Source organism: Bos mutus, chromosome X (genome assembly GCF_027580195.1).
Source record: "Bos mutus isolate GX-2022 chromosome X, NWIPB_WYAK_1.1, whole genome shotgun sequence".
In the NCBI taxonomy this organism is placed as follows: domain Eukaryota; kingdom Metazoa; phylum Chordata; class Mammalia; order Artiodactyla; family Bovidae; genus Bos; species Bos mutus.
Genome location: NC_091646.1, coordinates 123,102,654 through 123,126,195, shown reverse-complemented (window position 1 = coordinate 123,126,195; position 23,542 = coordinate 123,102,654). Strand labels below are relative to the sequence as shown.

The following is a 23,542-nucleotide window of genomic DNA, read 5'->3' as shown; positions in this document are numbered from 1 at the left end:
GTACACATACTCGGTCATGTCCAACTCTTTGTGACCCCGTGGACTATATCCCATCAGGCTCCTCTGTCTGTGGGATCTTCCAGACAAGAATATCTGAGTGGGTTGCCATTTCCTACTCCAGGGGATCTTTACAACCTAGAGGTCAAACTGGCGTCTCTTGTGTCTCCTGCATTGACAGGCAGACTCTTTACCACTGTGCCACCTGGGAAGCCCCTGAACTAAAGCTTAGCAGGAGATAAATAGTGGAAATTCAATAAACACTTGTTGGTTAACCAATCTCTCATAAAGCTAATGCTGGACTATTGGAAAAATAAGTTCTCACTTGTTTATATGGGGGTCAGGAGGAATAGGGCTTTTAATTACCCTAAAAACTGAAGGATGAAGCCACTGTCTCATGGTATTTGCATCTTGAGGCTGAGTGGACACTAAAGACCATCTAATTCTCTAAGAGAAGGACAAATCAATGTTAAAAGTGGTTTCAGCCACTCAGCGAGTCCTAAGATGCACCATATGGAAAGGTATGCTCTGAACTATCCAGAGCAATGAGGTAGAAAATGAGACTGTGTACAGAGACATTTGTCAACATTTTCTGCCAAAAGTTGTTAGAGGGTCCTTAAAGATAGTTTCTTCAGCAGCAATTAATGAAAGGAAGGATCTGTAGCACCCTTTACCACACTCTATGGATTTGCTGCTCGCTTCTCATTTTCAACTCTACAGAAAGTGATGAATAAAGACATAGTAGCACATGTCAAAAAGGCAGAATTCATTCACAAGTGAAACAGACTCAGGTGACATACTCTTCCACTCCTGCTAGATCAGCTTATTGTCCCAAAGGAAAATACCATCCTAAAAAAGCACTGTGAACCCAAACCACAGCACTAAACCCATGCTGATGACCATTTATTTTTAGTTTATGCAGAATACCACTCCTAAAACAGCAAGGAAAATATAGGCGCTCAATGTACATATACTTCACAGAATATACATGTTCCCTAGCCACAATCAGAGAGGCACCCCTTCTGCTCCTCTTTGTGTGAAAAACCACATGCAACCCTCCATAGCCAAGACTGAACTGTTTCACACATTTGCTTAAGGAGACTATCTCTTCCATCTGAGGCTGGGGGCTGGCTGGATAGGAAGAAATTCAGCCATGCTCTGCTCTCCCAGTCCAGTCCAGACATCATGTTGGAAACCTGACTGGGCAGTTCGGTGGTGATCAACCTGTGCAAAGGAAGCACAGTGGGAGGACAACTCCCTACGGAAAGACAGTATACAAAAATCAATGTTGTCTCCTACCTGTGATGGACAAGGTCTTGGAGGGAGCGCAGGTGGTGGAGGTAACAATCCTGACTTTGAAGCTGAAAAGAAAAACACACTGTTAAGGACCACCGGTGGGGGCGCGGGGGGAAGCCCTCTTTCACTTGTAAAACAGGAAGAGCTATTCCATTTAACTTGTTTAAACTTTTAAAATCTGTGGGCTAAATTAAAAAAAAAAAAAGACCATATGCTATTCCAATCCCTTTTTCACTTCCATCCTATTCAAAGTCCAAATATTTATATAGGCTGTTGTAATTAAGATAATGTAAAACAGTAAGGAAATGACACCGTTTGATCAAAAAGGCCGGGATGTAGAACAGGATGGACAGTCAATCCCTCATTATTCCAATATTAATTATTTAGTTTCAAATACTCTAGGCCCTTTGGCTTCTTGCCTATTTCTCACAAGCTCTCAGCCATTACACTGCTCATTAGCTTGAGTTGGGAGCCAGAACCCTAATAAGGCAGTGCTGCTGCCCTGTAAGTCAGTGGGTCTGACAGCAGTAGGGGAGGCTGAAAATGATGGACGAAAATGATATTTAGGGATTCTTCAAAGATCTCAATTTCTGATAATTAAACCTGTTTCTAAAATAATTTAGCCCCATTTGAAGCATATTCTGAAAGAAAGTTTCATTCTAACTTTTTAAAAAATTTTATGAGATATAGAGAAAACTGGAGTTATGCCAAGAATGTCTGAGTTGTAACTTAACAATGAAAACAAACATCTGCTATTGAATTATAAATAAGGCTCATGATCACATGCAAGAAATGAGTTTATTATCACACACTGGTCAAGTAAAACCACATTCTTTACAAACTTCTTCAAAAAGCATACCATGCTCTATATAACTATAGGCAGTTTACTTCCAAATCTGTAATATGTGTGCTAGTATTTGGACAACTTTCTATGCCTTAAAAATAAATCACAGCAACGTGCCAAGAACATAAAAGTTTTTGCAAATCACTTTTGATTTGATCCAGCTAGATCAGACAAGCTAGAATATGGAGCTCAGGGCTTTCCACAAAGGTAACTCAGAGTAATTTCATAGAGATTTTCCTCCTGAGCCAGTGCATGAATACAGTACAACCATGTGGGCCCATCAGCGATTTCTCTCAGTCTGTCTTTCATTAAAATTTATTAAACACATCAGTAAGTCAAAACTCCAAAAGTGGTGAGACCATGAACAGCCTTCAGAAACAAACCATGTAGCAAGAGAAAATGACAAAAGTCTCAGGAATTATCTACCTCAGGGCCCCCACTCTATGGGTCCTCAGAGTCTGGGCCTTTAAATTACCAGTTATTTTAAAAAATAAAACAAACAAAACAAAACAAAACAAAAAAACAAAAATAAACACAAAATCTATGCTTGCCTTTAAAGGAAAGGCCTTTCACCAGAATGAAGTCTATGTTAAACCAACCTTCATTAACAAAACAGGACTAAGAAATGATCAGACATTTAATTAAATGAGTTCTGATTCCAGTCAAGATGGAGTATCGGAAGCCAGATATACCCTCCTTTTTGAAAAAGCCAAAAACAAATCTATAGATTTTTTTATATAAAATAAACAGTTTCTTTGACACTAGGAAATCAGGCAACAAAAGACAGTGATTCCTGAGAGACAGGAAACAAACCAGGTGAGTCATATGACTCACTGTCCCTGCTGACAGCCCTGCAAGTTACTAGAAAAAAGAATCTACCTCTAGATTCATGTCTGATTAATTTCATTTTTATTATTATTTAATTTTTCAAAAACAAATGCCCTACTTTTATAAATGATATTAAGGTGTGCTTCTGAATATACTTTTGGATAAAATTATATCATAAATATTAACAAATATAAACAAGGGTCCCTATAGTCAAATCTATGGTTTTTCTAGTAGTCACGTAGGGATATGAGAGCTGGACCATAAAGAAGGCTGAGCTCCAAAGAACTGATGCTTTCAAACTGTGGTTCTGAAGAAGACTCTTAAGTGTTCCTTGCACAACAAGGAAATCAACCCTGAATATTTACTGGAAGGACTGATGCTGAAGCTGAAGCTCCAATACTTTGGACACCTGTTGCAAAGTGCCAACTCTTTAGAAAAAACCCTGATGCTGGGAAAGACTGAAAGCAAAAAGAGAAGGGGATGGCAGAGGATGAGATGGTTACATAACATCACCAACTCAAAGGACATGAGCTTGAGCAAACTGTGGGAGACTGTGAAGGACAGGGAGTCTGGAGTGTTGCAGTCCATGGGGTTGCAAAGAATCACACATGATTTAGTGACTGAACAACAGCAACATGATCTCAAGGGTAACGTATACACTATTTCACTATGAAGCATAGCATTTGCTGTATGTTTGTTTTCAGTTCAGTTCAGTTGCTCAGTCATGTCCAACTCTTTGCAACCCCATGAACCACAGCATGCCAGGCCTCCCTGTCCATCACCAACTCCCGGAGTCCATCCAAACCCATGTCCATTGAGTCGATGATGCCATCCAACCATCTCATACTCCGTTGTCCCCTTCTCCTCCTGTCCTCAATCTTTCCCAGCATCAGGGTCTTTGCAAATGAGTCAGCTTTTCGCATCAGGTGGCCAAAGTATTGGAGTTTCAGCTTCAATATCAGTCCTTCCAATGAACACCCAGGACTGATCGCCTTAGGATGGACTGGTTGGATCTCCTGGCAGTCCAAGGGACTCTCAAGAGTCTTCTCCAACACCACAGTTCAAAAGCATCAGTTCTTTGGCACTCAGCTTTCTTTATAGTCCAACTCTCACATCCATACATGACCAGTGGAAAAACCATAGACTTGACTAGATGGACCTTTGCTGACAAAGAGATGTCTCTGCTTTTTAATATGCTATCTACGTTGGTCATAACTTTCCAAGGAGTAAGTGTCTTTTAATTTCATGGCTGCACTCACCATCTGCAGTGATTTTTGGAGCCCAGAAAAATAAAGTCAGCCACTGTGTCCACTATTTCCCCATCTATTTGCCATGAAGTGATGGGACCAGATGCCATGATCTTAGTTTTCTGAATGTTGAGCTTTAAGCCAATTTTTTCACTCTCCACTTTCATCAAGAGGATCTTTAGTTCTTCACTTTCTGCCATAAGGGTGGTGTCATCTGCATATCTGAGGTTATTGATATTTCTCCCAGCAATCTTGATTCCAGCTTGTGCTTCATCCAGCCCAGCGTTTCTCATGATGTACTCTGCACAGAAGTTAAATAAGCAGGGTGACAATATACAGCCTTGACGTACTCCTTTTCCTATTTGGAACCAGTCTGTTGTTTCATATCCAGTTCTAACTGTTGCTTCCTGACCTGTAAACAGGTTTCCCAATAAGCAGGTCAGGTGGTCTGGTATTCCCATCTCTTTCAGAGTTTTCCACAGTTTGTGGTGATTCACACAGTCAAAGGCTTTGGCATTGTCAATAAAGCAGAAATAGATGTTTTTCTGGAACTCTCTTGCTTTTTCAATGATCCAGCGGATGTTGGCAATTTGATCTCTGGTTCCTCTGCCTTTTCTAAAACCAGCTTGAACATCTGGAAGCTCATGGTTCACATATTGATGAACCCTGCTTGGAGAATTTTAAGCATCACTTTACTAGCGTGTGAGATGAGTGCAATTGTGCGGTAGTTTGAGCATTCTTTGGCTTTGCCTTTCTTTGGGATTGGAATGAAAATTGACCTTTTCCAGTCCTGTGGCCACTGCTGCGTTTTCCAAATTTGCTGGCATGTTGAGTGCAGCACTTTCACAGCGTCATCTTTCAGGATTTGAAATAGCTCAACTGGAATTCCATCACCTCCACTAGCTTTGTTCGTAGTGATGCTTCCTAAGGCCCACTTGACTTTGCATTTCAGGTTGTCTGGCTCTAGGTGAGTGATCACACCATTGTGATTATCTGGGTTGTGAAGATCTTTTTTGTGCAGTTCTTTTGTGTATTCTTGCCACCTCTTCTTAATATCTTCTGCTTCTGTTAGGTCCCGACCACTTCTGTCCTTTATAGAGCCCATCTTTGCATGAAATGTTCCCTTGGTATTTCTAATTTTCTTGAAGAGATCTCTAGGCTTTCCCATTCTATTGTTTTCCTCTATTTCTTTGCATTGATCGCTGAGGAAGGCTCTCTTATCTCTCCTTGCTATTCTTTGGAACTCTGCATTCAAATGGGTATATCTTTCCTTTTGTCCTTTGCTTTTGTTTCCCTTGTTTTCATAGCTATTTGTAAGGCCTCCTCAGACAGCCATTTTGCTTGTTTGCATTCCCTTAATAGATTACAAAAATTCCCATCTATTTTGAGACTTTTTATGATAATTCATTACTGAATATTGAACCAAGTCCACATCTCCATCTGTTGAGATGATGCTATGATTTTTCCTTATGATTTGTTAATATGATAAATTACACTATGAATGTCTTAAGACACTCATACACCCCTAGGATAATCCCAACTTTGTCAGGTTTTTCTATCTGCTAGGCTGAGTTGGCTAATACTTGTTTAGGATTTTTGTAACTATAATCATGAGTTAGACTAACAAGTGAATTTCCTTTCTCATATGGTCCTCTGGTGTGTTTGATATGGCTGGAGAGTGATCCCTTTGTCTATACTCTGGAATAGGGTATATGAGATCAAAAATTGTTGCTGTTGTTGAATATCAGTTAAAACATGACATCAGAACCATCTGGGCCTCAGGTTTCATTGAAAGAAGATTTTTAATGATTTTACTTCTTTAAATGTTATAGGATTATTCAGACTTTCTAATTCTTAAAGTCATTTTTGATAAATGGTATTTTTTAGACAGTTATTCATTTTGCCTAATAAATTTTCACATTTATTGCCATAAAGGTGTTCAAACCCCCCTTATCATCTTAATCTCTGCAAAGGAAATCTTTTTCCATTCCTATATACTGTTTGTGTCATCACTGTGGTTTTCCTTCATCAATCTCACCAGACATTTGTCAAGTTTGATTCTCTTTTCAAAAAGCCAACTTTGAACTTTTTGTGTCTCTGGATTATATGCTTGCTTTCCGTTCAATTTGTGTCTGCTCATCTCCTTCCATTTACTTTCTTTGGGCTTATCCTATTGTTCTTTTTCTAGCTTAAACTGGTTGCTTGGCTCGTTATTTTTCAGCTTTTCTTCTAACATAAGCATCTAGCATTACAGCTTTCTTCCAAGTATCTCATTAATATACTCCCATAGGTTTTGATATGTGATACCATTCAGTTTTTAAATTTCCCCAATTTCCATTACAATTTCTTTTATAATAGTAACTTCTTTCTGAAGTTCATCCTTTAGAATTTCCTTTACTGAGTGTCTATTAGTAGGAAGCTTAGTCAACTTAACTAAAAACTATTTTGCCCTCATTCTTGAAAGATGATTTCACTGAGTACCGAATTTTAGATCAACAGCTATTTTCCCCCCACAACATTGAAAATAACATTTCCCTGTCTTCTGGCCTCCATTATTGCTGTTGAGAAGTCAGATGTCAATGGAATCACTGTTTTTCAGTAGGTAGGCTGTCCTCTGTCTGGTTGCTTTTAAGATCTACTGTTTTGGGTGTTCTGCAGTACCAAACGTACCTTATACCTGCACGTGTATTTCTTCATCTTGCTTTTCTTTCATAAGTTGCTAAGCATTGTCAGAATTTCTGAACTATGTGGCATCCCAGTAACTCTGGGAAATGTTAAACAACTTTTCAGTCTTTGCACTACTTTCTTTCACCTCTCCTTCTGAAGCTCTTTGTCTAACTGTGTGGTATTCTGGATAATTTTCTAAAACTTGCTGTCCAATTAACCAGTTCCCTCTTCAACTCTTCAACTGTACTTAGTGATCTATAAGCCAGTCTTTGATTTTATTTAAATTACTATATTTTTCATTTCTAGGAGTTCTATTTGGTCTTTTTTTCAAAATGCCTTTTTCATTCTTATAATTGATTGGCTACTTACTCATTTTCTTCATTTCTTTTTCTTTAAATATACTAAACATATTACTTAGTCTATGTCTGATAATTCCAAAAACTAAGGGATTGGTATTTTACACTTTTTTGTTGCTTCTGCTGGCTCTCTCCTCATTGTGTTCCATTTCTTTGAGTGCTTGGCAACCTTTAACTCTGAATACATATTCCTTGGAAAATTACCTATAGGAAAACTTCAGGGCCTGAGAGGAAAATGCGTTCCTCCACTATTACTCCTGCTAGAAACCTAAAGGCACTATCAGCCCGGGCCACTGTGGACTGAAATCTTGGCTTGATAATGTGTAGGATTCCTCATTTCTGCTGTCCTAATGTTATGTTCAATGTCCTATAAATATGACCTTTGAGTAAAGATAGTAGTTTAAATATTTGCAATTAATCTCACTATTACCTCATCAACAGAATAGTGACAAGAACTGTTAATGTTTTTTGTTTGTTTACATTTGTAATTGGGAAAAAGGATAGATGACTGATAGCTGAATGAGCAGTAGAGAAGGCAGACAGTAACCAATCTGGACCATAGAAGCCCCCAGTTCTCAAGAACTAGTGACAGCAAACTCTTCAAGAAGTAGGGGTAAAATAAGGAAAGTAGTAAAAAGTAAACAAAGTTAACTGATCAGATCAGATTAGTCGCTCAGTCGTGTCCGACTCTTTGGGACCCCATGAATCGCAGCACGCCAGGCCTCCCTGTCCATCACCAACTCCCGGAGTTCACTCAGACTCATAGAGTCAGTGATGCCATCCAGCCATCTCATCCTCTGTCGTCCCCTTCTCCTCCTGCCCCCAATCCCTCCCAGCATCAGGGTCTTTTCCAATGAATCAACTCTTCGCATGAGGTGGCCAAAGTACTGGAGTTTCAGCTTTAGCATCATTCCTTCCAAAGAAATCCCAGGGCTGATCTCCTTCAGAATGAACTGGTTAGATCTCCTTCCAGTCCAAGGGACTCTCAAGAGTCTTCTCCAACACCACAGTTCAAAAGCATCAATTCTTCGGCGCTCAGCCTTCTTCACAGTCCAACTCTCACATCCATACATGACCACAGGAAAAACCATAGCCTTGACTAGACGAACCTTTGTTGGCAAAGTAATGTCTCTGCTTTTGAATATGCTATCTAGGTTGGTCATAACTTTCCTTCCAAGGAGTAAGCGTCTTTTAATTTCATGGCTGCAGTCAGTTAACTGATAATGGATCCTATTTCCCACCCTTCAGAAGAAAGGTATATCTCAACAAGACCCTTGACAATCTAGTTCCAGCTACACCTCATGCCACTTTGGGCTTCAGGATCCCTGCTCCTGTGGTCCCTTCTGCCTGTTAGTGGTCGTGTTCTGCCTTTAATTCACCTGGATAACTCAGAATACAAATATTTGCTTGAACTAACATTAGAAAGAACTATACAATTATGTTCCATTCCCATATTTTAAAAAACTGACTGAAATTCAGTTTAGGAGCAGTTAGATCCTGAGATTTTTCTCATACATTCTGCACAGTTTCATCCTGTCTCTCACTCCAGAAAAAGGCTAGAAGTATTTTCTTCTCCAGGGAGGACACAAGGCCCAGGGGCCATACTGACAACAGTAAATGTAGTACTCTGGATGTTGAGACACTTCCAGCCCTCTCACTGTTTGCTTCCAGACTACTGTACCCAGAGACTAGGAGATCGTGCTCTGGGGAATTGGACCAGCCAGGACGGAAGATCTAGGTGTCAACATCAAGAGAAACCAACAAGATGGTCCAGCCAGAATCATTCTATCATGAAGCCCACACACGGCAAGTCCCAACCATTTACTCATGTGTTCCATCAGCTTTTTAGACCCCATTCTTAAATATAAGCAGATGATGAAGTACTGCCAGATATCTGCCCAAAATTTTCTAACCTAAGTTAGAACAACAAAAATAGAAAACAACTGACCTCAATGAAACAGATTGGCTCTATATGAGAAAAAAATTTAATGTTATTAACATCATCAGAATGATCATTCAGTTTATTCCAGAAATATTGAAACATTTACTATGTGCCAGGCACTGTTTAAGGTGCTGGAAATATATCAGTAGAAAAAAAACACAGGAAAAAAGCTCTATCTTCATGAAGCTTATATACTACTGAGAAGACAGATAATGACGTAAAAGTGAAGGATCAAATTTTTAATATAGTCATCAAGGAAAGCATCAAAAAGAGATTTAAAAAATGCTATTTGTAAAGATAAAATAATGGGATGCTACTGAAAATAGAATATTCAAAAAATTAAAAACAGCACTTGAAATTAAAAACATGACAGCAGAAAGAAAAAAGCTTAACAGAAATATTCAAAGATAATCTAAGGAAATCATAAAGAAAGCAGGTTAATATCCAAATAAAAGTTCCACAAAAAGAAATGGAGAAAATGGTAATAAATCAATTAACCAGTTCAAGAAAATTTGCTGAAAATGAAGAATATGAGTTTCTAAATTAAAAACATCCACTGAGTATTCAGGGATGGTGGAAGAAAACAGACTCATGGCAAGGTACATCAACATGAAATTTCAAAAAAGTGGAGTTAGAAGATTCTACAATTTCCAAGCATGGGGCAGAAAAGGAGGGCAGGCTATATACAAAGGATCAGGTGTCCAAATGGTTTTAGATTTCTTATTATACCACTGGAACCTAGAATTCATTGGAGCACTACCATCAAAACTCTGAACAAATCTGATTTCTAATCAGTGATTATTTACCCAAACTAGCAGCCTGCATGGTGGTTCAATTAGAGATATTTTTAGACATTCAGTGTCTCCAATTGAGCACCACATACCCTTTCCAAGAAAGCTACTCAATGATACATGCTTGTGTGCTAAGTCACTTCAGTTGTGTCCAGCTCTTTGCAATCTCATGGACTGTAGCCCACCAGGCTCCTACGTCCATGGGATTCTCCAGGCAAGAATACTGGAGTGGGTTGCCATGCCCTCCTCCAGGGAATCTTCCCAACCCAGGGATTAAACCTACGTCTCTTACATCTCCTGCATTTGGAAGTGGGTTCTTTACCACTAAACAAGAGAATAAAGCAATAAAGACTAAGACATAACAGGATAAAGGAGATCCAACATGGGAGAAATAGGAAAGGAATCCTTGGATGACAGTACAGGAGGATACCATGATGAAAACTAAACACCAGGCATAGAACACAATCATTTAAGATTTCTTCACTAAGACGAAACTGATAACTGATATTTCAGAATAAGAGTAACCTTAGAAAACTGAGAGTCTACAGTTGATTCACGGGAAAGTACACTAGAAACAAGATGAGTATTCACTCCAAAGCAAACAAAAACCTGTGCAGCAGGAAAAGTGAAAAATTTACTCTGACTCACATAGCCACAAAAATAATATAAACACAATATTAATCTAATCAAAATGATAATAAAAGTATACTGGGAGGGTAGAAGAAAGGAAAGGTGATAGTAGAGAGAAGACAGTAGATGATGACTAAAATTGAAAAGTCAATTAGAGGTTATACAGTATTTTATTTTGAAATATGAAGGAAATACCAAAATAATTAACATTAAAACTCTGTAGCAGAGTGCCTTCTCCCAAATCTTGAGGTAAATCAATGGCCTCAGAGGAGCTTCCCAGATCTTACTACATCCCCTCAGTTCAGCATGGAGCCCTGGCCTCCCCTTCCATCATATCAGGATATCAGCTGTGACTGATTACTCCCTTTTCCAGGTTTTCCACTCTTTCCAAAAGTTATGTCCACTGACCTTCAATCAAGAGAAGGGAAAACTAAGAATTCCCACTTATTCTACTTGGCTTCAGATTTGGACCATCAGTAAGAAATGTCAAGATTTACCTACTTACACACATGGCTCCTGGAAGGAGGCAGGCAGAGCTGAGTGTTCCCCAAGCCTCAGCTTTTCCCTTAGCTGCTATTCTTTCCCCCTCAAAATGGCATTTCTTCCTGTTTATGATTCTGTGTTCATTTCCTTTAATGGCAGGAGATACAAATCTAGCTTCATTCTACCAATTTTATGTCTAATTCATCTGTTGGTCTTCCAAAGCACCTAAGTATACTACCTTGTGTTTAGTAAGTACACAGTGGGTGAATAATTGGAATTGAATTTAGTGAAAAATCTTTCTTATAATATCTTATAATATCTTCAGTCCATTCATGACCTTAAATTGTTGTTCAGTCGCTTAGTCATGTCCAACTCTTTGCAACCCCATGAACTGCAGCACGCCAGGCTTCCCTGTCCTTCACCATCTCCTGGAGCTAGCTCAAACTCATGTCCATTGAGTTAATGATGCCATCCAACCATCTCATCCTCTCCTCATGCCTTCAATCTTTCCCAGCATCAGGGTCTTTTCCAATGAGTTGGCTCTCACATGACATGGTCTAAGTATTGGAGCTTCACCTTCAGCATCAGTCCTTCCAATGAATAGTCAGGGCTGATTTCCTTTAGGATTGACTGGTTTGATAGATAAACTTGCTGTCCAAAGGAATCTCAAGAGTCTTCTCCAGCACCACCATTTAAAATCAATTCTTGGGCACTCAGCCTTTTGTATGGTCTAGTTCTCACATCCATACATGACTATTGGAAAAACCATAGCTTTTACTATACAGACTTCTGTCAGCAAAATGATGTCTTTGCTTTTTAATATGCTGTTTAGGTTTGTCATAGTTTTTCTTCCAAGGAGTAAGTATCTTGGAAGAAGACACTTTTAATTTAATCACAAAATTAAAAGACCTCAAATTAGATTCAAATATTTTGTCCAGCATGCTCCAATCAATTTTTTAAAAAAGTACACCTTCATGCAAATTGAAACTGAAAACATACTTTGGCTGAATAATCTCTTGTACACATGCAAAAGATGACAACGTACCTGTTAATAGTATCACCTGCTTTCCCAGAAAGGAAGAGAAGGGGAGAGGGGAGAAGGCAGGGGAGGAGAAAACATTTTCTGCATACATTAAAGGCTATCATACCTATGAATCAATTACAGGTTTATTCTTAAAGTCTCATAGTTAATAAGGTGGGGCATCAGATATCAGTAAGGCTTTGTCAAATAAGTGTCCATTGACAGATGAAAGGATAAAGAAGTGGTACACACACACACAATGGAATAGTACTCAGCCATAAAAAAGAATGAAATAATGTCATTTGCAGCAACATAGATGAACTGTGAAGGTACTATGCTTAGTGAAGTCAGAGAAAGGCAAGTACTGTATGTTTTCACTTGTATATGGAATCTAAAAAAGTGAAACACATGAATAGATGTAACAAAACAGAAACACAATCATAGATACAGAGAACAAATTACTGGTTACCAGTGGAGAGAGGGCTAGATGGAAGGGCATGATAGGGGTAGGCAATTAAGAGATACAGACTACTAGGTATCAGATAAATGACACAAGGATGTAATATACAGCACAAGGAAAATAACCAATATTTTTGATAACTTTAAGTGGAGTATAACCTACAAAAATACCAAATCACTGTGTTGTACACCTGAAAGTAGTATAACATTGTAAATCAACTATACTTGAATTTAACATTTTCTATAAGTGTAATCAGGGAAAAACTAATAAATACTCACATCTTGAAAAATAAATTAAAAACTTCATAAAAGAACCTACCATTTAATCACAAATTCAGAAAACACAGTAATAATTTCCAGTGTTTATTAAATTTATTGAACGATGTGCATTTTCTGACACTGATCTGCTGAATATGTTTCTTAGAACTGAGATTCTAAAACACTAACCTCTAAAATTTTTTATCCTCTTACTTCATTATGCTTAGAAATTTCCCAACACAGTATTATTCATATTTATTACTGTCTATTTACTAACTTCCTTCAGATTTTTACAAAGCCCTAAATAAATGACTAAATGAAAACATGTTCCAGCTTACTGAATGGAAATAAAGCAGCAGATGTAGCAATTGAAAGCTTCAAGGAACAGAAAGCCAATTCTTCAGGGGAATAAAACTTGGAATAACCTCAGCTGTGGAAAAGGGCTCCCATCCCCCCAGACTAGGAATATTTTATGAAGAAAATAAAAGCTTTCAAATGCCAAAGGAAGAAAAAAAACCTTAAAGGATGGAAAATGTTGAAAGAAGCCTGCCAGTGGGACCCACACTTTCAAGTATCAATCAAATAGAGTTGGCCATATGCAAAGCTTCAAGGATTTCATCAGTGAGGACCATTCCTCTTCTTTGCAAGTTCATAAAAATTGCTATTTCTCTGTAAAAAAAAAAAAATTTCTTTCTTTCTCTTCTTTCTAATCACAAAAGCATGTGTAAGCCTGTCTGCCCCCTGATCACCCAGTTACACACAGTGATGGATTCATGTCATATACACCTATATATACAATGAAGTATGTGCCAGGAGTACCTTTCCAACAATACTTGTGCCCTGATCCCCTGATAATCCCTGACTCACCTTAAAAAATAAAAGGGCATTAAATTCTCTGTTAAGTAGAATAATTTTTTCCACCAGTTAAAATAAATGGACTTACCCATGCCTTGGAACTATTCAAGAAAATATTAATGATTGTATTTGGAAAAGTAATTACATCAAATTCCATTCTTTCACTTTACAAATGAGAAATTTTAAGCCTGGGACAGTAAAATGACACATCAAGGTCACAAGGCTACTGTGATGCAGCAATCAGTATCATATTTTGAACCTATAGGACATGTAGTGGTAAAGAGCAAAAGAGGGCACTGATACGGGAAATAAGCAGTTCCAAAGGGGTTATTCTCCACTCAGAGAAAAAGTATGTCAGAAGGCTGCAGAGAAAGACTACTGGAACTAAAGGATGTTTCTGTATATGCTGCTACTGCTGCTGCTAAGTCGCTTCAGTTGTGTCTGACTCTGTGTGACCCCATAGACGGCAGCCCACCAGACTTCCCCGTTCCTGGGATTCTCAAGGCAAGAACACTGGAGTGGGTTGCCATTTCCTTCTCCAATGCATGAAAGTAAAAAGTGAAAGTGAAGTCGCTCAGTCATGTCCAACTCTTAGAGACCCCATGGACTGCAGCCTACCAAGCTCCTCCGTCCATGGATTTTCCAGGCAGGAGTACTGGAGTGGGGTGCCACCACAAACTCACTTAAGTGAGATGCTAAACACTACCTAAAAATGTGTCATTGTAGCAAATATTTAGCCTTCTTAGTCATGTGAACACCTCTTCACAAGCCTACATATAATTCCTCTGCTTTGGAAAATATTCAATGTAGTACTGACATACAGATCAATGAAAAAGAATAGAGGGTCCAGAAATAAACCCTTAATTTACAGACAAATGATTTTCAACCAAGATACCAACGCAATTCAATAGGGAAAGGAGAGTATTTTTTCAACAAACAGTACTGGGACAAGTGGTTATCCACATATAAAAAGAAGAACTTAGACTGTTACCTCACACTATATACAAAAATTAAATCAAAATGGATTAGAGACATGACTGTAAGAGCTAAAATTATAACACCTTTAGAAGCAAACAGGATAAGACCTTCAAGACCTTGAGTTGGGCAAAGATTTCTTAGCTTTGACACCAAAGGCACAATCCAATCAGGAAAGAATTCATAAACTGCACTTCATCTAAATTTAAAACTTCTGTGCTTTAAAAGACACCATTAAAATGAAACGACAAGGCACAGATTAGGGGAAAATGTTTGAAAACCACGTATCTGAAAATACAATGAACTCCAGAATATACAACTCAACAATAAAAAAGACAAAAACCCAATTTAAAAGTGAGCAAATGATTTGAGTAGATATTTCACCAAAGAAGATATAGGCATCACTAATAAGCACATGAAAAGACACTCAATATCATTAGTCATCAGGGAAATGCAAATAAAAATCACAAAGAAATACCACATTGTACCACAGCTGTAACAAAAAATAACAAGTGCTGGTGAATATATTAAGAAATAGTAAGCACTGCTGATGGGAATGTAAGATGGTACATGTACTTTAGAAACCAGTTGGCAGTGTCTTTAAAAGTTAAATAAAGGGACTTCCCTAGTGGTCCAGTGGTTAAGACTCTGCACTTCCAATGTAGGGGGCATGGCTTCAAACCCTGTTCTGAGAACTAGGATCCCACATGCCATTCAGCACAGCAAAAAAAAAAAAGTTACATCAGCAATTCCACTCCTAGGTATCTTGACAAGAGAAATGAAAACATATCATCACATAAAGATTTTTATGCATTCAGATCCTGACATCATTTCTCATAATAGGCAAAACGAAAAACCAACTCAGATGTCCACTGAACTGAAGAATGGATAGACAATTACTGTTCAGCCATACAATGGACTACTATCCAGCAATAAAAAGAAATACAGATACATGCTACAACATGTATGAACCTCAAAAACATTATACAAAGTAAAGGAAGCCAGACACAAAAGATCCCACATTGTATGATTCTATTTATTATGAAATGTCCAGAAAAGGAAAATCTATAGAAACAGAAAGTACATTAGTCTGGGGCTGGGCACTGGGATTAACTCTAAGGCATTAAAGGATATTATTGGGATATTAAAAAAGATGGACGACCCAGAGGGATGGTATGGGGAGGGAGGAGGGAGGAGGGTTCAGGATGGGGAACACATGTATACCTGTGGCGGATTCATTTTGATATTTGGCAAAACTAATACAGTTATGTAAAGTTTAAAAATAAAATTTAAAAAATAAAAAAAAATAAATGAAAATGTTGTAAAACTAGATTATGGTGACAGTAGCAAAATTTCATAAATTTACTAGAAATCATTGAGCAGTTCACTTAAAGTGGATGAATTTTATGGTCTAGAAATCATACCTCAATGGTTGCTTTCTTTAAATTGAATTAAAGCTGATTTATAAGGTTGTGTTAGTTTCTGGTGTACAGTAAAATGATTCAATTATATATATACATATATATATATATATTCTTACAAGATATTAAATATAGTTCCCTGTACTACACAGTAGGATCATGCTGTTTATTCAATATATTTTTAAAGCTACCCATGGGGAAAAAGTAAAATTAATCATATGGGAATACAGGGGAAACACGATGGGCTATAGTTAATAATTGTTGAAGCTACAGGTTCAGTATCCCATACCTTTTCTCACATATATATGGCTTTTTATAATAACCTAGTTTTAATAATTAAAAAATAGATATATTCCTAACATCTCCAAGTATTTTTGAACGCAAAACTTTCTTTCCTATCATGTGGAAGGAAACACAATAAAATTACAGTATTTAGTTTCTTGCATATAAAGGACACCAAATTTATTCTCTAGTATACTTTTAAACTTTAGATATTAGTGTTATTACCTATAGAAAAATAGCAAAGTATGCTCCCCAAATGAATTCACACAAACTGCTTTCTTTGATACCAAATTTGCTGCAGCAAAGATCTGAACAAAGATTTCCCATCTTCAAAGGATTCTTTTCTAAAATTTTTTTAGTGTTTTATTAAAGAAATTTTAATCTCTATTCATTTTTTTTTTTTTTTTTATGTCTTAGCTAGGCCGTGAGCGGCATGCAGGATCCTGGGTCCCCAACTAGGGATCAGACCTGTGCTCCCTGTATTGGGAGTACACAAACCACCAGGGAAGTCCTATCTTTAAAGGATTCTGATGGATAACAAGCAGTTACATTCTCTGGATCTCTGTCTCCTCACATGGAACATGTGAGAGTTGGCCAAAACGACGAACTCAAGTTCTCTCTTCTCCTTTAGCACTGATATTCTAACATTCTAGAATTTATTTGACAGTGTTTACCAGTAACTCCTTCTTCCTGCACCCCAGGATATGTGTGTGACAAGGGTTAATTAAGTCTCAAATGGAGACACAAATGGAGTTAAATGACAAATACACCTAAGATTTAACTTCAGTGAAAGCCAAGTTTCATTTCTCATATGAGAATTTATATAAGTGCATTTTTCCTAATCCTTTTACTATTAAACTCCTTAAATCACCAGTTGTGTGCATGTGTACGTGCACGCCTGAGTAGGCATGTGTGTTGGAAGGAAGGAAAGTAGGCGGGAACGCAGGCATGCAGCCTAGAAATAGATTCCATCAGAACTCTTTTCCATCAACAACTTTTAAAATAAGACTTTATAGTCAAACTAAATTTTACCCTTAAACATTTCAAGATGATAACAACTGCTTCACATCAAAGTTTCCTAATCACTCCACAACTATTTGCAATCTGCATTAACTCTACCATGCCAATGGAAGGCTCTAAGACTTCCTGGGGAAACAGTTTACAAACTCTCTCTCCACTAGTTTCCATTTTCTTTGGCCAGTCAGCAGACGTTAGCCTTCCAGTCTCCACTTTATTCTGAAATACACTTCTCCTTGGGCATGCCAGGCCATGGTACTGTGTCCCTTAGTTTTTACATAGAAGGTCCTGAAGGATTTGGGGGAGGGAGGTGACATCATAGTTGTGCTCAAAACAATCCTACTGTTCTATAAAGTAAAGAATGAAACAAGCATATCAGACTGGAGATTACTTTAGAAGACTCCCAGGCAATAAAAACTGAACCAAGGCAGATATCAAAAAAGGATCAACAAATTGGAGTCAAAGAATTTGACTCCAAAAATCAGATCCACCCTTCAATGGTTAGCTTAATTGTATGGCTGGCACGCCCCCCAGCAACACATCCACAGATCATTCCAGTTAAAAACCACCCAGACTCAGCACCATTCTCACGTGTAACTGTAATACCAATTGGCAGATGTGGGGCCGTATCCATATTCCTCTTGGGAGTCTCTATGGTACCAACCACATAGTTAAGTGCTAAGTAAGTACTGGTTAAATGAAGAAGACACTTTTCCTGGTCACCAGGAATGAAGTTTATTTCAGTTTTCATATACTTCTATAAACTCAAAATTCATATAAGGAATTTAGTGATGCATTGAGAATTAAATTGTTGTACAGTACTCTTCAGCTTAAAGCTTTATAAAGGTGATAAGCAAACTGTTCAACAATTGGAAAATGGTTAAATAAGCCATGGTTGGGACTTCCTTGGCAGTCCAGTGGTTAAGACTCTGCTTCCACTGCAAGGGGCATAGGTTCGATTCCTGGTTGGGGAACTAAGATCCCACATCCCACGCAGCGTGGTCAATAAATAAGTAAGCAACCAAGCAAGCCGTGGTCCAAGTTAATAGAGGTAAAAGAAATAAAAGAGAGTATCACCATTTTGCAACTACTAATTAAGTCAAGGATCTAAGTAGTGGTTTGCTAGAAACAGCTCATACTAGCTTGGGAGAACCAACTGAGCAGATCTGTCCCAACCTCACATTCAGTGACACATCAGTAAGACTGAAATCGGCCATGGCAGGAATGTCAACACCATGAAAATTAACAATGGCTAGTTGTTAAATACTCATTATCATGCCACTAGATATACACAATGGTGATCAATATTTGATAAAAAAACATTGTTGGAAAGGTTGTTGGGATCTTTATCATAAGGTACGAATCAGGCTAATACTGTATGAACCCACTGATCAATCAAACATGACAAAAACAGAGGCATCAGACATTAAGAACCTATTAATGTGATGCAGTAGGAAGTACACAGCATCACTAAGAAGTCTTCTTGCCAAAAACAGAATCTGATTCTAATCAAGTCTAGACCTATCCACTTGTTTATAGGACATACAGGAGACAGAAGAGGAGAGAACAAGCCAAATACAGAATGTGGAAATGTCTACAGAATGGATGATTTTCTAATGAATAGCAAGGGAGGGGCCGAAGAAAAGACTCTATTAATAAAAGAGACTTAACAAATGCAAAACAAGTGCAATGTGCATGCTGCCCTTGCTTGGATCATGAGTGGAACAAGCTGCTATAAAAAGACATACTTGAAACAATTCAGGGAATCTGAACACTGGCTAGATAGTAGACAATATTAAGGAATTATTACTAATTTTGTTACATATGATAAAAGCTTAGTCATTGCTTTAAATGCCTTATCTGCTAGAGATACAGCTCTGGGAGTTGGTGATGGGACAGGGAAGCCTGGCGTGCTGCAGTCCATGGGGTCTCAAAGAGTCGGACATGACTGAGTGACTGAACTGAACTGAACTGATGTATGAAACTATTCCACCACCTGAGATTTGCTTCAAAATAACCTGGGGGTGGGGGTTCTCTACTTTGACACACATTAAAAATTTTTCCGTAATACAGTTTTTTTAATTTTTTTTTTTTAATATTTTATTTTATTTTTTTAACTTTACAATATTGTATTGGTTTTGCCATATATCAACATGAATCCACCACAGGTATACACGTGTTCCCCATCCTGAACCCTCCTCCCTCCTCCCTCGGTGGGATGATTTGGGACAATGGCATTGAAACATGTATAATATCATATATGAAATGAGTCGCCAGTCCAGGTTCGATGCACGATACTGGATGCTTGGGGCTGGTGCACTGGGACGTAATACAGCTTTTAACAGAGTAGCCAGAGTACAGAACATGTATAAAAGAATGACAAAATTACCAGTACTGACATGGATGTATCTTCAAGAAACAACACAGTATGCAAAAGCATGGAGGAAACATGCACAATGTGATGCCAATTATTTTAAATACAAAAAACATGAAAATGATGTCATAGGTACACATGTACATTAATAAATGCACCAGAAAATGTCAGAGAAATACATTTGCAGGGCAGGACACTAGGTTTGCTGGGGATGAAGTTAAGGGGCACATCAGTAATGTGTGAATTTTACATACAAAAAAGTATTTTTCTATTACTTAAACAAGTTTTATAAGCATTTTAAAAACAAAGGTTATACTAACATCTCCTACCACATCTTTCAGAGACTCTGGTCCCACTCCTCCCCTCATTAAAGCACTCAGCCAGCAGGGATGCCTGTAAAACTGGACAGTGGATCTAAAAGAGAAAGTACCCTGCCCAATGGCAGGACCAGCTGCACCTTCACCTCGGCCAGCCTTTGTAAACCTCCAGCTTTTTGTCTTCTACAGATACAATCATGCACTGGTACTAGAGAAACTTTCACATAGCTTACTTGAAAAGAGGAAACCCCTACAAAGGGAGAAAGGAACTAGGAAAAAAAAAAAAAAAAAGCCGAAGACAGTACACTATAACCACAGCTTTGAAAGGCTGAAGTTGGCATGAGTCTGGATGAACATGCTGAACACTGACACAGATAAACTTGAATCACCTGAACTGGGTTTTAACCTTCAAAAATATTCATCAAGCCCAACAGCCCATTCACATCTATTTCTCTATGTTTAAATGAACTTCTAGACTTCATAGCTCATGACAAAGTGACACTATACTGCAGCCAACACCTTTCATCTATCAACTACTGAGAAGTCCAATGGGAAATCTTAATGTTCTATCACTATGAGTTGTGAGTGTGTTACTTCTCACGATAGACCCCTCCACAAACAAGAGCAGGCCTGAAAGCAAGGACTGAGGTCTAGGAAACTGGAAGGCATTCCCTGGCCCTTCAAAGACAAAGACTGCAGTGGCAGCCAATTGCCCAGGTCTGGAGATGAGTTCCGGTCCTCAGCTGGTTAGTGAAGCAGGGTGAGGCCTGTGACCAGGAGGAATAATAGCATTCTGCCTTCTACCCTCTCTAAGAACTCAATCTGCAGCAGAGGCAGCTAAAGAGAGAGAGAGAGACATGCCTAGTAAACATCTGGTTAAGTAGACAACCTGGGAGAGGCAAGTAGGGTAGAGAGAAGAGAAATACTTGCCCCTTCTTGAGGCAACAGAGTTTAGGCTCCAGCATTGGACTGCACAAGTTTAAGCCTAGCTCCACCATAAACTACCTCCATAACCTTGGCCAAATTAACTTCTGCACCTCAGTTTCTGAATCTCTAAAACACTGATCAAATAGCATCTACCTCATTAGGATTGTTGTGAGAATAAGAGATAATGCATATAAAGTGCTTTAAATGCATCCTTTGTACAAAGTAAGCCTCAACACGTGTACACCCGTGGTGGATTCATGTTGATGTATGGCAAAACCAATACAATATTGTAAAGTAATTAGCCTCCAATTAAAATAAATAAATTTATATTTTAAAAAATAAAATTAAAAAAACAAAAACAAAGTAAGCCTCAAATTCTTAACAGCCATTCTCATTCTGCTATCTAGTACTAATGGAATTAATGTTAATGGAGTAGAGAGGCCTCCCCCCAAAAAACTGTTGCAAATAGGGAAACCTTGCTTAGGACAGAATGGATACAGCATACTGATGGGTAAAGAATATACTATTCAACAAATGGGACTAAATCAATTAGTTTCACATATGACAGAAGACTGGATACTCTCAATAATGATTCTTTCAAAGTTGTTGTTGTTGCTGTCACTCAGTTGTGTCTGACCCTCTTGCAACCCCACGGAATGTAGCTTGCCAGGCTCCTCTGTCTGTGGGGTTTCCCAGAGAAGAATATTGGAATGGGTTGCCATTTCCTTTCCCAGGGGATCTTCTCAACCCAGGGATTGAACCCGCATCTCCTGCACTGGCATTGCTATTTAGATAGCAATACTTTACCACTGAGCCACCAGGGAAGCTGGTGTTTCCTAAACATTAAAAGGGATTTCCTCTTTGATTTGTGGACAGATGCAAGATTAGATAAGCAGTTAGAAGTCCAATAATGAGTATGTTCCCTGCCTCATTAATCTAAGTTAAGGATAGTACATGCCCAGACAACTAATAGACAAGTTCAACAAAGTTTCAATATAAAAGATCAGTATACCAAAAAAAAAAAAAAATATTTCTATACACCAGCAATGAAGACTGCAAAAATTAAATTAAATTAATTTCCTTTAGGATAAACTCTTAAAATAAATAAAACACAGTCATTCCTCAGTATCCCTGTGGGACTGAATCCACAAGCCCCTGTGGATACAAAAATCCAAGGATGCTCAAGTTCCTTACTTAAAATGATGTAGAACTTGCATATAACCAATGCACATCCTCACATATACTTTAAATCAACTCTAGATTACTTATAATATCTACTACAATGTAAATGACACATCAAACTTTGTTGTATAGAACTTTTGGGAATTTTTTTCTCTAATACTTTCAGTCCACAATTGGTTGAATCAGTAGATGCACAAACTGAGGACACAGAGGGCTAAGAATTTGAAGAAGTGAAATTTGTATGCTGAAAATCACAAAACATTGTTGAATGAAACTAAATACTCATATAAAGGGAAATACATCCATTACAACTAGAAGACTTAAAACTGTTAAAATGAAAAATATCAAGTTGTACCATATATATATATATACACGTTTTTAATATATATTTAAACAAATTTTATTTGTCAATTAACCTCAATAAAGTTGGGGGGTGGAAATACGAAGATAGTAATACTAACCAAACTTACCTACAGATTCAATACATTTCCCAATAAAATCCCAGCTGGCTTTTTCTTTTTGCTAACAGAAATTGACAAGCTGATTCTAAATTTCATATGAAAATCCAAGGGACCCAGAATAATCAGAACAATCTTGAAAAAGAATAAAGTGGGTAGTTACATACTTTCCAAATTCAAAACATTACAATTCTGGAATAATCAATATAGTATGGTACTGGCATAAGGAAAGACATACAGATGAATGGAATAGAATTAAGAGTCAAGAAATAAACCCTTATATTATGGTCATTGATTTTCAAAAAGATACCAGGAAAACTAACCTAGGAGTTATTCATTTTGTCAACAAATGGTGCTGGGAAAACTGAATGCTGCTGCTGCTGCTAAGTCGCTTCAGTCGTGTCCGACTCTGTGCGACCCCATAGATGGAAGCCCACCAGGCTCCCCTGTCCCTGGGATTCTCCAGGCAAGAACACTGGAGTGAGTTGCCATTTCCTTCTCCAATGCATGAAAGTGAAAAGTGAAAGGGAAGTCGCTCAGTCGTGTCCGACTCTTAGCGACCCCATGGACTACAGCCTACCAGGCTCCTCCATCCATGGGATTTTCCAGGCAAGAGTACTGGAGTGGGGTGCCATTGCCTTCTCCAGGGACAACTGAATAGTCATATGCAAAAAAAAGAATTTGGACCCCTATATACAAAAACCACCTCAAATGGATCACAGACCTAACGCAAGAGCTAAAAATATAAAAAACTTAAAAGAAAACAGGAGTAATATTTTGTGACCTTGAGTTAGGCATTGTTTCTTAGATATGACACCAAAAGCACAAATGAGAAAAGAAAAATAGATAAAGTGAACTTGATCAAAATTAAGAACTTTTGTACTTCAAAGAACATCATCAAAAAGGGTGAAAGGA

At 38.0% G+C, this 23,542-nt stretch overlaps 1 protein-coding gene across 2 annotated transcripts in view; it reads right to left on the bottom strand.

The window, feature by feature from the left end:
* Positions 1–23,542, bottom strand: part of REPS2 (RALBP1 associated Eps domain containing 2) — a 249,754-nt gene that overhangs the window by 63,664 nt on the left and 162,548 nt on the right. For both annotated transcript variants that reach the window (XM_070365780.1, XM_070365781.1), the window contains exon 14: positions 1,297–1,358. In XM_070365780.1, the coding sequence (XP_070221881.1) occupies positions 1,297–1,358 (62 nt within the window). The remainder of the gene's footprint in view (positions 1–1,296; positions 1,359–23,542) is intronic.